Source organism: Nelumbo nucifera, chromosome 5 (genome assembly GCF_055504915.1).
Source record: "Nelumbo nucifera cultivar China Antique chromosome 5, China Antique-T2T, whole genome shotgun sequence".
Taxonomy (NCBI): domain Eukaryota; kingdom Viridiplantae; phylum Streptophyta; class Magnoliopsida; order Proteales; family Nelumbonaceae; genus Nelumbo; species Nelumbo nucifera.
This window is the reverse complement of record NC_142653.1, coordinates 9,394,472-9,412,089: the sequence shown is the minus strand read 5'-3', so window position 1 is coordinate 9,412,089 and position 17,618 is coordinate 9,394,472. Positions and strand designations below refer to the sequence as shown.

The 17,618-nt window shown below is 37.7% G+C and overlaps 2 protein-coding genes across 4 annotated transcripts; one reads left to right on the top strand and one right to left on the bottom strand.

The window, feature by feature from the left end:
* The first annotated feature begins 1,618 nt into the window (after window positions 1-1,618).
* On the top strand, window positions 1,619-9,341 carry TIC21 (translocon at inner membrane of chloroplasts 21). 3 transcript variants are annotated; one of them, XR_736924.3, is made up of 5 exons: window positions 1,619-2,115; window positions 2,338-2,595; window positions 5,025-5,228; window positions 6,550-6,742; window positions 8,685-9,341. XR_736924.3 is itself a non-coding variant. In XM_010272804.3 (4 exons), exons 1-4 carry the CDS (start codon window positions 1,822-1,824, stop codon window positions 6,661-6,663), a joined length of 870 nt encoding a protein of 289 aa, XP_010271106.1. In that variant the 5' UTR covers window positions 1,620-1,821; the 3' UTR covers window positions 6,664-6,984. The 3 variants fall into 3 exon arrangements, 1 of the variants encoding a protein (XP_010271106.1); XR_736920.3 differs by lacking the exon at window positions 8,685-9,341 and adding an exon at window positions 6,818-6,984; XM_010272804.3 differs by lacking the exon at window positions 8,685-9,341 and having other exon boundaries at window positions 1,620-2,115; window positions 6,550-6,984.
* A 1,886-nt stretch (window positions 9,342-11,227) lies between these two features.
* On the bottom strand, window positions 11,228-17,293 carry LOC104607244 (Reticulon family protein). The gene is made up of 6 exons (XM_010272833.3): window positions 17,032-17,293; window positions 16,724-16,904; window positions 16,491-16,632; window positions 16,326-16,395; window positions 16,061-16,235; window positions 11,228-11,595 (listed from the first exon to the last, which is right to left on the bottom strand). Exons 1-5 carry the CDS (start codon window positions 17,135-17,137, stop codon window positions 16,069-16,071), a joined length of 666 nt encoding a protein of 221 aa, XP_010271135.1. The 5' UTR covers window positions 17,138-17,293; the 3' UTR covers window positions 11,228-11,595; window positions 16,061-16,068.
* Window positions 17,294-17,618: the final 325 nt, after the last annotated feature.

The following is a 17,618-nucleotide window of genomic DNA, read 5'->3' as shown; positions in this document are numbered from 1 at the left end:
AGAGAGAAAATAATGATTCGGCTAAATTGTTTATATTCACGGACAGCAGCTCGAAACTTTTTTTCTTCACTATAAACAAGAGAAAATATAATACTAAAATGACCTCATTAGAACCTCACCTGTACCCAACACTAAACTCTTCTCAACACACTGTATAAAATGAAAATAAAATTAAAACGAAAAGAATAAAGGAAAGGACCCCTATTTATACTTATAGAAAGAAGTATAAAGAAAATCACATACTTAAACAGTGAAAATAGTCTTCACAACTAAGTAATTAAATAATTAAATAGGTGGGCTCCTACCAGTGGGCCACCGATTGTGATATGGTGGCTCATTCGGTGAGACCGTTTGTAATTTGGTGGGCTCAGTCAGTATGCTATACTGGCCCACCGAATTTTCTGTAACAACAAGACTTCCCATCATGGGAGAGGAATTTACTTTGTTAGTTCCTTGGTTTGTTCTCCACTCTATCTACAAGCTTTTCTAGTATCGCCTTTTCGGCATTATAGTTGAAATTTCAACCATCACAGTGAAGATATCATGTTCTACTTCATGATTCAGAAAATATATTCACAATTCACAATATATATATATTTATCATTAAACACTTAATCATTGATAAAGATTCATCTATTACATGTTCTTCATTCTCAAATTAATTTTTTGTTTCATGGTGTAGCTCATGCACCATAGATTTTAATTAGAATGAGCCATCCTATCAGAAAAAATTAGGATTATCTGATCCTATTTCTATAAATTTTACCAAAATAAGCCATAAACAATTTAATACAGTAAATTCACAATTCATCAAGTCAGTCATTACCAAACTCTGTTGAGTGTGAGACCGGATCTGCTCCTCACACACAGGGTGCCTCACACCGACCTTACAAGTGCACTGTGTGAGGAGCTGATCCCAATTCGTGGAGTGGAGTCCAGCTTCGGTTAGGGCAAAGTCTATTCCAACAGTCTTTACAGCCTTAGGTTGGAAATATCTCTGTAATTATGTGATTTATTTTATGTGAGATATTTCCAATGCAAGGTTACAAGGGGTTGTATGAACGGTGCAAGCATCATATTTCCAAGCGGAACTCAATTGTCAAATTATCTGTCAGCAGATCTATCATAATTCTAGGCCCTTAGCCCCTCATCAACTTAACGTTTGGCTCTCAGTATGATTATGTTAGGGAGTTTAAATCTGCCCCCACCGAGCGTGCCTCAATAATGTTTTACAGAACATCTCAACCATGTATTAAGAATATCTACTAGTGATAAATACGGGAGATATTCACAATGCACGCTGAGATGTGCATGTGAGGCATTTTTGGGGCGCATTGTGGGTGTGGGGGGCAGATGTGAATTCCATATTAGTGAATGCCTGAATGAAACTAACTGTAGAGTGTAGAGCCATTCTAATGTTAATGTATGTCAAAGTGGATAATAAGGGAGGAGTAAAAGCATGGAGGTTTGATTGGTCTCACCAGATGTGAACTCCAAGGCACGTATGGAATCCGTGGATTGAATTATAATTAATAAGTATGGGAGATGTTCCAAATGCATGATAGGATGTGGGAGATGCCTGTGAGGCGCCAGGTGTGAGAAGCTGTAGGCGGTAGGCAGTGGCGCAACAAGCCTTGAGCAAAGTGTCGATTGTCCGTCCGCAGCGTTTTGGCTTACAGAAGCAGGAGGCAAAGTAAAGCCGCGAAGGTTTTCTTGCAGAGTCAGGAAGGAATCTTATCACAAGTGAAAGAACAGTCCACGCCACTGTTTAGTCGCTCTTCCTCTCTCCTGCTTCCGGACGCACACCTTCCTTCCCGCACAATGCAGACGTTATTACTACCTGGGGACCGAGCTGCAGCAGTAGTTGGACTTGGATCAGCATTTTCTTCTCATCGGACTCGTCTCCTCCACCGGACGCTCTCCCTGAATCGCAACCCCGTCCTTCCCTTATCTTTCCCCAAATCTTCTTCCTCATCTCTTCTGCCTTTCGTCGAGTCTTTTTCTATCCTTTCCGGCAAGAGAAGGGCCATTATCACCCCTACGTCCGCCTCGGCTTCTCTTTCCCCCTCCTTTCCTTCCACCATCGACGAGTCCGAAAAGGCGAAACTCGCTCAGGTTCTCTTTCCTTCTATCTCTTTATTCGCTTCCTTTTACCTTTTAAATTGACGAATGTAAAGCCAAATCACTCGAGTAATCATGAATTTTGTTTCGTTCTGACTAATTTAAATCCCTAATTCGGTAATGCGATTTGTTTGTTTCTTGGAATGCATTTGCTTTCTAATGTGTATGTTTTTTTTCCCCAGAAGACTTAGATTGTCATTTGAATCTCTACTCCAGGTTGCTAAACGACTAGAGAACACTTCGAGATATTTCAGGCGGTTGGGTGGTCTAGGGTTTTGGAGTCAGCTAGTTTGCACCTTGGTGGCCGCTGTTATTCTCTCCTTCTCTGTAGTTATTACCGGGAAGATATCATCACCAATTACATTCTATGCTACTGCTGGTGGCATCGCTGCTGCATTTGTTTCGGTCTTTTGGTCGTTTGGCTATATCCGTCTTTCCGACAGGCTTAAGAGAACTGCCACCGAGCCTGCAAAGGTAACAGAAAATTCTGTTCGGTATTAAGGTTCTTGAAATTGACTGGTGGTGTATCTGAATGATAATTTGCATTTAACGTGATTCTTTGTTTATTCTGGAATTATATTTTTACATTGAATCTACAAAAAATGAAGTTTGCTCTCATTTAGGTTCAATTTGAGAGCTGCTTGCCTAAAGAACAGATTATGCATAGAGTATCGGAATGGGTTTTGGGAAATCAAATTCATGCATGCATTCATGTATCTCTCGATAAAAAAAAAATCTAATTCATGCAATTTCTTTGTTGTCTTCTTTACCGTGTTGTAATTGTAGATAATGTATCAGATTGCAAGTTTCTTGATTTGATAGGTCGTGGTGGAATCTCCCTATCATTGTTATGTAATTTCTTTTCCTTTAACGAAAATTTTCTTTTACTAAAAAAAATTGTAGATAATGAACAGTGGCAAAGGGGATTCCACATTCCAGCAATTCAAATAACAATGAGGGCTCAAAAGACATAATCTAGAAGAAGCAAAGGGGTGTAGGCATTGAACTATTCCTTAATAGCAACTCTTTATGGGACTTGATGGACTTTAGATCCTCTTTGACATATTTGATATCATTAATTGTTGCTGTGTCCTTTCTAGATTAATAAATGTTATGGTTGTGCCTTGAATTCTTTGTTGCGATCTGCTTCATGAATCCACTTCAAATTAAGTTGAGAAAAAAAACCTAAAGGCAAAATTTCATAAGTGGTTAGTGGTGGAAGCATAGGGCTTGGGCCGCACAGACCCGATCCATATTTAGCATATGGGTCTGACCTGAATATGAAGAGTTATGTATTTTGAGGGTTTCCTCTCTTGTCTACTTTTTCTTTTGGCTTGTGAGAGAAGTTGAGTGACTTTGGGTGTATTTGGGGTTTAGGGTTTTTCTGTGAGTGAGGTTGTCAGTGCAACTCTGTATTCTTCTCCATTGCTGATTTCATAGTAGATTTCTGCTCCTCTTTCACCCGTGGACATAGGCTATAATCTGAACCATGAAAATCTGTGTGTTCTCTGTTTCTCTTTTGATTTTGGGTGCCATTTGAATCTGTATTGCTGGGTTTTGTGCAACGATAAAAAATATTGATGTAATCCTGTTTTGGTATGTCATTGTAATTGGAAAACAGATGGGGTTAGCACAATTCACAAGTTAACCAAATTGTATGGTTATAGGAAACAAAGGTCATGGTAGTATATTTTGTAGTCTGAATGGTGTAAGTGCTAGAAAAAATGGGATTTTTGTTTATTTCTTCCCCACTGTTGTCTGTAGCCTTCTTCTTTTCATTACCAAAAAATGAAAAACCATCTGGGTTACTACTCCTTGGTCTTGTTCTCATGTACATCCCTTTTTAAATCCTTGTCCTCTAGCCCATCTATCCAAAAGGAAAATCCCTTTTTCCTGCAAAGTAGTTTGGAGAGGACCCACCCCACCAAAGGTGAGGGCTTTTTGCTCAAGTGTAGTTCTCTTGAAAACAAATAGTAGTGAGAATCGTTAAAAGAGAAAATTTCCTATACTTTTGTGTCATGCATTTGGGAGTTTTTTCTCACTCTTTTTGGATGCAGGAGGGATCTATGGGACATGAGAAGTGTTTTTAGTACATCATTTTTCTCGGGAAGCCCTACTGTGGACAGTTTGGAAGGAAAGACATAATAGAGCTTTAAAGGATAGAATTCAGATGAGAGATGCATTAGTAGAAAGTATTTCTGTGAGAGTAATCCATTTGATGAAGACCCTGGGAGTTTTTCAGCCATGCTCTACAAACTTCATCATCAGGAATTGGCAAAACATGGCATCTTCATCTTTGGAAAGGGTGCAGCTTGGCTGCTTGGGTAATCCTAGAAGGTCAGGTATTGGTTGGGCATTTAGAGACAAAGATGGAAATGTTTTAGCTCTATTTTAAGGCCCTGTTGGCATTGGGAATTCTATTAGAACAGAACTGATGGCAATTTTGCTACAACAATTTATTGGTAGAGGGGGATTGCAAGGTTATAGTGTACTGGGTAGCATGACAAGGAGGATGCTTGTAACTTCTGAAGTTGGGTAGCATTGCTATCCCATAATAGGGTGCCATGAATTACTTTGATTTTTCATGCATTAATCACTTATACATATTTACCAAGTTTCTGACAACTATATACTTAAATGAGAGTTTCCACTAGGAAGGGTAAAGAAAATATGGTGTATTAGATGCACATTATTTCCCAAATACTTATAAGTGATTAAATGGCGTTTTCTGATTGTAAATCAGTTACTATAAATATCATTTTCCCATTTCATTCATAAAAAAAAATCATTTTCCCATTTTGAAATTTCTTTTGCACAATATCAGTTTATACTTGATGCCTAATTCAAACTGCAAAATGCTGTTATTAGGTTATGTGGTGAATTATTTAAATGTTGTTTCCCAGGCTCCTCCTCGAGCTGAAGTAGTGAAGAGCTTGAGGAATGGTATGGTGTTAAACCTTCTGGGAATGGGTGCTTCTATTCTAGGCATGCAATCCAAGGTTGGGTTATTGGTTGCAAAGGCTCTTACTTCCTCAGCAAATCTGTACTACCAGGGTGGCTCTCCGGGTTACAGTCCTGTGCTAGCATTGGATGTGTTCTTGGTCCAGGTACACTTGCTACTTTCTGTTTTTTTTTTTTTCCTTTTTTATAGAAATCCCATACTTAAATCTGAATAACAACCTTTACCCATTGTGTATTTCTTTGAACTTCATTGCTCATATTCAATGCATATTGTATTTTACATCTTGGGAACTTGATCTATTTAACCACCTCTCAATGTTTCTGTGAAGACAATGGCTTTGAATGGAGGAAAATGTGAATATATAAAGAATGAAGCATTTCAATTACCATTTGGCTTAACCCATTAACTGCAACTTTTAAATTGTGAAGTTATTATATTGCATGCAGGGGTGGAGCCAAGTATATTGGTGGGGGTCCTTGGCCCCCCCGAACTTTTTGTTAGAACCATTATTTATATGGTGGAGACTGGGTCAAAAGAGCGTAATAAAGTGGGCCCTTGACCCCAAAAAAAAAACTTGAACTAAAATGTAAAGGATCACTCTCTAACGCTCCTCCAACTCCCAAAATTAATATATACAAATATATATATTTTTCTTTAAAATAATCTGTAATAAACCCAAACCTTCTTAGGCCATTTCACCCAAACTCTACTTCTACCCCTATCTCATTTTATTGTTTAACCCCCCCCCCCCCCCCCCCAAACAGAAAATTCCTGTCTCCGTCACTGGCTGCATGAAATTACAGTACATATAATCCCCTATGTTTTGTTACCTTGATCAAGAAGGAAGACTTTGTCTAAAGATTTTCAACAATTTGGATGGTTTTGGTTCAAAATCTGATCTCATGACAAGATCTAAACAAGCCATGTCTGCTCACTTGCTTTAGTCCATGCTCTGCTTTTGCTCTTGGATTATAAACGTTGGAGGTGCCATCTTCATCATTGTAATTAATCAAGATTTGCTACTACTGTACAATAATTTGCTTTAGTGCAATCACTTGTGAAGATTTCTTGAAAGCTAGGAGTCTAATTGAGTTTACAACCAGAATTTTCGTTTATGAAAGCCGTTTCATCTTTCTTTTTGTTATCAATTAATTAATTTGTATAAGATACCAATATCACAAAGACATTGTTTTGCATTTGTTGACAGTGGTTTCCCATGTTCCATTCCAAGTTCTGGTGTGACACAAATAGACAACATAGAAATCTGTATATCTAGTTGTGATGTTCTGGTGTTCATCTATGATTGTTATTGAAATGATGCTTAGGCAACTGAGCGTGAATACTTTAGTTGATGTTTGCACAAGGCAACTGGGCTACCTTTTTTATGTTTGCATAATAGCGAAGATCTTAGTCTATGTAATGGTTTCACTTCACTTCCCTGCCTTGATTCCACCATTCTTTTGCAGGCTTCAGCCAATGCTATTCTTTCCCATTTCTTAGGGCTTGTTTTCTCATTGGAGCTCCTGCGATCAGTAACACTACCATCTTCCGAAGGGGTTCCAATTCTAAAAGTTGCTTGAACTTTTGGCTCATAGTTTTCGTTCTTGTGAGGAACATATGTGCAAGTGCAACCAGATTTTCTTCATAAAAGGGAACATTGTAAGTATTTGCGGTACTAATGAAAATATCTTGTAGTTTTCTTGTAATTTAGGGTGTTTTTCTTTGTATGCATAGAAAGGAATCCGAGGTCAGCACTGCCAGTGTATTTAACTGTTAAGCTTATCTTGCATTGTGGATCACTACTTGGTACCAAGCCTGGATGGAGGGTTGTCCCCAGTTGGCACCTGATATAAAACCTTTGTCAAAGGAAAGTAATCGTGCAGGAGCATTCATGTTGAGTACAGTAAGAGCCTCACGTATTCTTCACTCGTTCTAAAATTAGAAAGGCCAACATTTTTTTAGTCAACTGATTTTTAATGAGGGTTCAATTGTTCAATTATGATATATGATTGCCGGAAACATGATACCTGAAAAACTTATAAGCAAACAAGTGATATCATAAAATTGGTAATCATATGATGTCGGTTGACTGATTGTTGGGTTTTTATGTATCATACCTCTTCAGTACCATAGTCGGACTCCTACTTGAGTGATCATTTTCATTTATGAATCCTTTTGAGCATGGATGAATCGCGGTTTCTTATATGGGTGGGAACTTGGGATTTGGGAAGATCGTAGTGAAATCGAATATAGTACAGTATCTGAGATCTAAATCCCCAAAGAGACCCATTCAAAAGTCACCATCTTGTGGGGGTGTGGCAATTGAACCACAAAACGGTTCCCATTTTTATGAACAGGGGAGGAGGCATCGGGGGATCTGATTGTGAGTTTAAAGACCATGGACATAGGTCGTGGGTTTCAAATGTCTAATTGCCCGAGCGCCTTCTTTATTTTCTATTTTGTTGATTGAGCCCAACAACTTCCAATAGGTTGGTATGCATCGTTTCCCTAATCTGGTCGCAGGGCTCCCAACCCTCCAAGGCCGGCACTGGTGACCTGGTGGGGCTCGGATGCAACTCTAGTGACAGATTTGCAAAAAAATAGTGTCAGAGAGCTCAGGTGGATGTCCTCGATTGCGGTGAGCATTCGGTTTATTTGGTTAATAACCGAACCAAATAAACTGAATTTTTAAAAACCGAATTTGTAAAATATAAAACTGAACTGAAACCAAATGATTAAAAAGCCAAAAAAACCGAAACCTATTTTTTTGGGTTTTTCGGTTAAAATCGAATTTTATTAATATTATACTAATACATATTATATATTATATATATTAAGATATTTATATATATTATAATATATGTATATGTTAATGTATTTTATATATTTTAATATTTTTTATAATATTATATATATATATATATATTATGTATATAATAAATTTTGGTTAATTCGATTTTTTCAGTTAACCGAATTTTCAATCCTAAAAATCGAAACCGAAACCAAAACTGAAAATTTTTAAAACTGAATTATCCAAATCGAAAATAAAGAACCAAATAAATTGAAATCGAAAATTTTGGTTTGGTTTTTTGGTTTTAAGTGAACAATGCTCACCCCTAGTCCTGGGCAAGGAATTTTGACGCTTAAGTTGGTAATTGTCGAACTCTATGAGGTGATAAAAGGTATGCAAGTAGGAATCATAGAGTAAGTATGACCATGTGTAAGGATACTTTGTGAGGGTGAGGGTTTATCGTGATATAAACCTCGGAACTCAGTTGAGACGTGTTCGACACGTTTGGACTGTTAATGACTACGTGTTTACTGCTTTTGAGATGCATTCGCATGGCACAACGAGCTTATCGCTTTCAAGTAAGGGTGCAATTGAGCCTAGTCGAGCCGAACTTTGACACGTCTTGGCTTGGCTTGACTAAAATACTATTAGGTTCAAGTTCGAGCCCGAATTCGACTCAAACTATATTTTCTAGCTTGAGCTCAATTTGATTAAATATTCAATGAGAGTAGAATTTATCATATTTTTATCCCCAATTATTATGTCTTTTATGTCAAATTTGCATCTAATTGGACTCATATTTCTGTTCAGGGCATGAAAGAAGGCATTAGGAGCAAAGAAAGACAAATCAGATGATTTTTCATAGTTTCGACATCGTTCAGTAATCTGGGCCTAAGTCGCGTATCCGAACTCCGAATGGGCTGATTCAAGATCTACTGGAAAGATAAGAGAAATTTCTACAACTTTCATGTTTTGGGCTTTCGTAGATTCGGCCTTCATCGAAGTCAAATCCGGGCCCGAAGTCGCGGCAAATTCACAGGAAGGCTCAATCCGCAGCTGAAGCCCAATTGCAGAAAAGCCTGGCTGAACTCCAATTCGCAGAGGAGGTTTAATACGAATCTAAGAACAAGAAACTGAGAAGAGTCCTTCCAGATCCAAATTCTTGATGTATTCTTAGAGATATAAGAGGATTGAGTTCATTAGATAAAAATATAAGATTAGAATTAGGATATGACTTTCTATTCTTGTAAAGATCAATTTCAAGAGGAAGTAGGAGACCACCCCCTCCCCTTTAAGCTATATAAAGGAGGGAGCGGACCAGATTTAGGAATCACACAATCACTCAATCTTGGGGATTGAATCAAGAAGCAAGGAGCAATCAGTCAATAAAGGTTCAAGAATTCAAGAAACTTTCAAGAAAAAGGTGGTGGCAAAAAGAGGAGATCTCAGCATCATGGGCGAATTCAAGAGTTCTTTCTTTCCTTTTGTTTGCTTTAATTCTTCTATCATGAACTGATTTGTTTCTTGCTAGGGCTGAGGAAAGCCTAATCATGTCAATGAATATATTTTTATCTTTATGATTTATCCAAGATTGTGATTTCCATATAGTCTATGAATTATTGCGCTTAATGCAATTAAGAGTTTGTCCACCTCTTAATTGATTTGAGTTATGTGAATGAATCGAAAGAGAAACTCACATAATCGATTGAATAATTCATAGTGTGAATTGAATGGTATATAGAGATATATGTGCTTGATTCATCTGAATTTAATGGTTTTTCTTGGACTTAATGCACTCCCATCTTGAGAGCTCTACTCGAGAGATCGAAAGGTTACCTGATGGGCGTAGGTTTAACATATCTCGAGAGAGAATATTAAATAAATTTGGAAATACCTCAGCTTATGGGAATGACAAATAATCTCGGTTAATCGAATCCATTTATATTCATTACATTGGTTAGGTGGACTAAAAGCCCTAGAGATTTCATCCATTGCATATTCGGTTAGTGATCACCCTTGCTTCTATTTTCTTTTTCTAGTAGTTCATGCTCAAATTTGAATTTCGATTGTCCAAATAATTAGGGAAGACTGTGGTTCTAATACTTATTTTGTTAAATCCCCGTGGGAACGATATTTTTTATACTACTTGATAACTAGTGCACTTGCTAGGGTTATATATTTATAGCTATCAGAGAGGTCCCTCAGGTCGTGGACTACCCAGGTCGGATAAATAGGTCACAGTATGGTTAAATCGGACGTGTGCTTCAAGCTTATAGGCCAATCTATCGGGTGCTCTTATGCAATGTCAAGGTTCACTCAGGTTTCGTAAGCCAAACTATTGAGGTGCCTTTAAGTGATGTCCTGCCACATGTGTTGTTGAGGTTCCATAAAGTGTTTCTATCACCATGTAGCAAAGATATAACCAGAGGGGAAGATTATCCTTCATCAGAACATAAATACAGTAATAAATAAATTGAAAACTGTTTTAAAAAACAAGTGTTGGGAGTCCTGCAACCATAGTAGCAAGAGTTGTAACCTCAGGTTGAACTATTGAAGCAATGTTTTAAAAACCAACCCAAAGACTAAACTGTTTTTGCCTTCAAGTTGCATATCAATATTTTGACTGTTTAGGTTGAATAGGTAAGACCATGCCAATAAAAAATGTATAATTATTTTTTAGATGTAATATATGAAATTATGAACATATAAATAGTATTTTATGTTAATTTATATTTTTAATTTAATAAGTAGTTTTTATTTGTAAAAATGTTAAAAATTGTGATTTGAAGTCTAAAAAGGATTTGTTTTGCAAAAATATTGAGGCAAAGCACCCTTGGCCCTTAAGATGCAAAGATCTCAAAAAAGTATTCACATCAATAATAATAAACAAATCACATCAATCAAACATCAATAGCGAAGTTTTGAGTGACCCGTGATGCAGTGGCTGGATCAAACAAGTAAACAATTCAGCCACCCTGATCCATGATTTTTTACCAGCTTAACAGTTTTCACCAAATGACATGTTTGAAAAAAAACAAAACTAACATTTTGACCAAGGTTCAAAGTATAGTATCCGTACTTTTTTGTTTATTTTTTTCAAAACTGGTTCAGAGGGATTGGTTCAAGACTCAGATACTCTTCTGATACAAGCCGATACATGTTGATAGTTTAAACCTTTATCTTGACCATTGACTACAATTCAAACAGTTCAACCAGATGGATCAAATGGCAAGTTGAAAACACTGGATTGAAGTATACTAATGATATCTTTTTAAGACAGATAACATAGCATTCTATTAAAAAAAACTAAAAATCGTATCTACGTTCTACTAACCCTTGGCAGGATAGGAATATAGGATAGAACTTGCGGATATTATTAACGAGATTCCGATGGTTAGCAGATGTAGATGTAGCATTTGAAGGGATGGGAAAAAAATCAAATACTGCGGGTGCATTGTCAACACATGCCAGATAACTCAACAATCCTTAGCACCTTCAAGTTAGCAGAAATTTTTACTACCGTGGGAGCCGAAAAAACGGAGCAAAAGAAGAATGATGATAGAACCCAAGACGATCAGAACTTGTGAATAACATGTTCACTCAAAGCAACAGTCAGAAACGAGTCTCCCACTATATATATAAAGTTGAAAATGAGACTCCTGCAGTTGCCACTGGCGGATAAATATGCTAATGCCGATGGTAGGATCCTATACAGAAAAACCTGAAATTGAATATATCATAAATAGGTTAATTATACAAAAAATTATTACGTTTCGATTAATACGAAATCAGCAAAACAACACAAACAAATATATTGATGCAAAGAATACGGGGAGGGAGAATCAAGTAGCCACGTAAATTCCGTATCCATGCATTTTTTTTTGTATCTAACACAACGTTGATAGTATCGATACATATCCTCGAGTATCGTAACATATGTTTCAGTTTTACCGATACTCGCAAGAATTAGGTGATTTTATCAGCTTTAAATTAAACAAAAATTGGGTTCTGGTTAATAAATTAAAGGGAAAAGCCTCACAAATGATTATAAATAACCTCATGTTTCTACCAACTAAATGGACAGTGGAGAGAAGTCTCCTAAAAGTAATTATACAAAAAACGCTCGCTCACTTGCTCAGAGCAAGCGTTATCTGGTTTAACTGATTTTTCGATACAACAAAGTTTTAACTGGGATACATTCAATGTTCAGTCTTTGATACTTGAAGCATCGAATAGCCGGAAAGTGATCCAGTTCACTCCCTTTCCAAAAATCATCATGATTAAACATCAGAAGTTCCATACTTTTATTACAGCCATCCGTGCCTTGCCTGAAGAATTAGGGAAAAACTGGTACCTGCAGGTGTGCTTGGCCTACTTGAGAATACATCCACATATCCAATATCAAATGAATTAAAAAAAAAGGCCATTACCCAATGTTCATCCCAATATCTAAGGTCTTGGTGTGGGTGGACAGAATACAAACCTAAAATTAGGCATTTTTTGCATATCATAATAATATTCATATGGTACTGGGAAACTTGCGAGTCCAGATTGGCTGGAGACAAAAATCATACACAGTGGGCTGGGCAACCTATTACAAGCGAACATGCCAGTGTTCTGTATGCACAGTGTGGGTCCCACATAGGCCCATGTGTACGGAATGCAAGCATGTTTACTGGTGATAGGTTGCCCAGACCACGTGCATGATTTGTCTCCAGCCAATCCGGTCACTTGCACCATGATAATATTTATAATAGTCTTAGGTTCACTGAAAATATTAGCTGCACATTTGCACAAAGTATTGGTTTATAACAATTATTTCATGCACAAGAAAGAACCTCCACACAAAAAAATGTCCGTAAGCCCACAAATCATGCCTCATATTCATCTGTCCCCAAGTACATCACATGACTCGAATTCTTTTCAACAATTGTCTCACCAACATTGGAACGTGCCCGCCTATGATGGCCTTCTGAGTCGCATGAATCAGCATACCAGTTCATGCTTATATGCATTGAGGTAACCTGTTGTAGATACACAATCAAAGGGTCAAGCTCCGCCCAATTATACTTAGATGCAAGAATTTTACTCCATGTTATGCTCCCTCTCTTTGAACCCTTAACACAAATGTCACTGCCTCCAAGTAGCCTACTTGAGAGGGTAGTTTCTCTTCTTTATACCTTATAACCGTATCTATATAATCACCAGGCATCACCACCTGCTTTGACTTTACATTAGATTCATTACCTAGGTGTCTAGACCCAAATATCATCATCATATTTCACCATTGACCATACTCTCCATATCTGGAAAAAGGAGCAACCATATTCCTTGCTTGAAAAATAGATCTTGCTTACCTGGCATGAACTCTGCATACACTATCAAGTAGTTAACTTCAATCATTTTGCTTAAACGCAAGTGCATAACAGTACAAGCGTAATATATTTAAAATATGAATTCCCATGTAACCTAAGAATATAATTTACTTGAGCACAGACATTTTTGAGCTCCAGGTCTTGTCTTGATTTGCATACTTTACATTGATTGCTCATTAATATACAGACCTCATTCCAGCACTCAAGCTATAAATACAATTAGTACACCTCTGCCCATGTATCACTACTTCAATCTAGCAGAGTTGGTGAACTTTGCTAGTAACTAGTTGTAAGGTACAACTGTGCCCGACAAAGAAACAGCTTAAATCCAATAAAATACCATGTATTGTTCAAATCAACTTCCAGACCTCAAGCTGCAGCCAGAAGGAAGTAGCTATAATTCCATATATCACAACTTTATCTCAAGAAGTGGCTAAAACCTTCCAATATAATGCAGTATTATACTTCCATCTCAAGAGTTGCACATTGCTAGCATTAACTACAGAAGTTTGCTTCAATCTTCTTTCCAAGCAATAGTCCCATGATCTGTTGGCTTTCAATGCCTCAACTCTCAAGTAGCAGAGGCTCTTTATCATCAGACATTCTCCAATGCCCTTTAATTTCTTTCCACAAGGATTCTGCATGCTATATGATGGTCTCCAATTACCTACACATATGGTGGTCATCCTTTAGGGTCTCTATTACATAATTTGATTCTGATAAGAAGCATGAATTCAATCCATCTGCCCTCCTACTTCACCACATTTTACTCGTAACTAGACCCTTAATTGATTCTAAGGTACTACAGCTCAAAGCCTTCCCAACCCAAGGCTACAACAAATATTACCTATGATAGTCAGAACACTGAGAAGAGCAGATGCTATAACTCATTCTCCAAATGTCCATGTCAAAATAAACCTCATCCTTTTGCAGTTCACCAACCAAAGAGCTTCTGAGACTACAACAAGGATTAATAAGTATACTACCATTTACATAGATTTAAACAAAGGTATGGAACCTGTAACAAATATCTGCATGGACTATCTCGGCATTAAAAGAAAAGGCCATTATGCATTGCTGGTTTCCACCATCTGTGGTCCTTGGAGAGTGGATGAAACATAGACCCAACCTATGTAATTCTTCAAAAAGTGCTCCCCTCTCAGACTTGAAACATGCATTGTCATGTCAGCCCAAGAATTTTCCATTGAACCAAGCAATTGGTAACAACCTATCTAAGCAACTTGCCAAGGTACACTGCCTCCATCTGATCAAATCATCTAAGGAACCAAAGAGACTCGCAAAAGAAAAATAAACCTACCTCAGCCCTTCCTTCCATCCATCCCCAGGGATTCATTTACTAAGCCATCTGCCATAAAGTTCACAGATCTGAGACTTCACCACAACAAGCTATTCAACATGATACAAATGATCTAGCTTCTCTCATAAGGTGATAAAGTGACCATAGGCTACTGGAGGGAATGAGCTCTCAATGAATCCCACCAAGACTCTAACTGGTCCATAACAAGCTGATAATGTTTCCCCCATGGCTCCTCTATTAGTATCAACCAACCACACCCGGCAGTCCCAGGTTACCAAGTAGCATCGATCAAAAGATTGTTCAATTCACCCTGTGGGTTGGTGGATCCCACTCTTGTATAAAATGACATCTTTTCCTTTGGGGGGGGATCTCACTGTACATATCAACCCCTTACATCATTCTGGTAAAAAATATTAATGGCATAAAAATAATACAATAGCTGCCTGCCATAGCCACATTTACATCAACTATGCAACTTCTTCATCAAAGTTCAAAATATCGATACACCCTGATACAGCAGAAGGGGTGTATCGGTGCTTTGAATCCCACACGATCTTTTTAGTTTTTTTTTTCCAAAACCTATCCAGAGGGATCAGTCTAAGGCCTTCCTACACCATGAAATGGGTCAAAACCCCAAAGGATTAATGTTTCTTGAAATGATAAAAAGGGCTTGCAAGAAAGTTTAATAATATTGCCAGCAGAGATGTTACAAATACAGATGAAATTGATGAGAGTGTGATGGAATACTGGCACTTCAAGGAGCTATAGAATGTGCTGATGTGGATAGTATGGCCTATTGGCCCATCCAAAAGCTATAAATGGATGTTCTTTTAGTAAACAGAGGCACTCATGGGCATTAGTAAAAGTTGGCTTGTTCCAATAGGGGGTATAATAGTAACTATAAATTTAATTCATGTCCAAGATTGTAAATGTAATTCTGCATTAAATTAATAATTGATTAATGCCCATTAACTCCATATATACTTGGGCTCTAAAAGGGAAGTCATTCATAAAATACAAACAATTATGGTTCTCCATCACAGGCTCATAGAACTAAAACAACGGCCATGTCCTCGTATTTTCCTAGATCAGCAGTCACATTTACTGATACAACTAAAACAAATTACTGAGAAAATAAAAGCAAACGTGGGACCGGGTATAATTCTCAACACTGACCTATCCAAGCATATTATTTGTATAATAGACCTAAAGTGAGGGTCCGAACCAAAACCACAATCCTCAAATGAATAACAAGAAATTATATCATCATAAAACAAGAAGATAACATTGACAGTGACACATTGCAATAAAATTCAACTCCTTCTCATCGTCCCTAACCCTTGAATTAAAAAAAATAATAAAAACTTCAAAAATAACAAGGCAAGAGAAATGTGCATATGAAAATACTGATGCCATGCGAGTATCACGAAGCTAGAACTCAATGCACACAACAGGAAAAGAGAGAGAGGCTGGAGTGGGGAGAGAGCACTGACAGTCATCTCTATTGGATCTTCTTTTCCTTGTTTGGCCTTGAAACCTTGCTTAGAATGCTGTCATCAAGTTTCCTGTACTGTGCCAGAAGGATTTTGTGTGTTATAATCAGCTTTTCATCAACTTGGTCCCGGTACTTGTCATACAAAACGGGAACCGTGAGGGAAAGAATAACACCTGTCGCAAATCAAAGAAGATGAGCCAAAACCTGGATGATGCGCAAGGATCTCCACCAAAACATGTGCTAACATGGAAAAAAGAACTTACCAATGTAGGCAAAAGTTAAGAAGTTTAAGAGACTCCCGAAACATGAAACAAGCCACAAACTTGAAGCAACCTAAGAAAGAAAACCAGAAAACGATTATTTTCACTTGAAAAGCCTGAACAAAGAAAAATTTCAGAATGGGAAAAGAAGGTAAAATCCAATCCGACCTGAAGAAATAATTTGACATCTCTCCCAAGGGCGATATCATGTGCAACTGCTAGTACACGATTGATCCAAACACGTGATACCACAGCAGCTTTTCCGACAAATTCCTCAGAAACTTCCAGATTAGGTAGGGGAGGAAGAGGCCTGGATATCAGTATTAATTATTTGCTATGAAGAAACATATGAAATGAGAGCGCAAAGTGCAGGTAATAATTGAGAATTGAAACCCAAATACCTATTGAGCATAGATGCCGATTTCGCCCAGAAGAACAATATGACAACCAGAAGAAGTAGCACATTTGCAATAAGTGTTAATGGACTGTATCCAGCCCGTTCAAAAATGAACCAAACAGCAGTTGTGGAGACTAGTATAAAAGATGCAATGCTCCATCGCTTCCACAACAGCACATCCGCAACTGCGAAAACGAATATCCTCTCTCTCAGGTTTAGAGGCAGTAATGTTTCATGAAATTAGGGATTGGAAAAAGGAAGAAAAAGCAACAGATCAAGGAAATTAGGGAGGGGAGAGAAGGGATTGCAGACCTGCGCCTCCGCCGAGAAGTTGATGAACCGATTTCCGGGAAACGGGGTGAGAAACCGCGAACGAATCCTGCTCCGACGTAGAACGGTCTAGATCATTCTCTCCCATACTGGATGGCTGGAAAATGGTGGTTAGGGTTTGTGACAGATGATAACCAGTGAGGACGGAGAAGGAAAGTGTGAGAGAGCAACTGAGAAAGCGATCCAGCAGAGTCGGGCGATGGGCGATGATGGATTGTATTTGTAGTACCTACTTAATGATTTGAAAATGAATCCTCGTTAAATATAAAAGGTCCGTGTGGATTCGGGAAGGCAGTTGATTTGGGACCTATCGTCTTTCTATATTACTAACGTCAGATTGGAATCTTTTGTTTGGTTATGCAAGAGGTTTTTAGTATTCCGGAAAGATACGGTATCGGAAGACTTTTGACCAATCACGTGGTGGAGTTTAACAAAATTCTACCTGATAATTAAGGTTGGTTCGGCAGGAAATTGTCTAAAATTCATTATGATTTTTCAGCATTTTTCTTAAAACTTACCCTCACCATCGTTAAAGAATAAAGATCACTGTTAGTGTATATTAAGAAAAG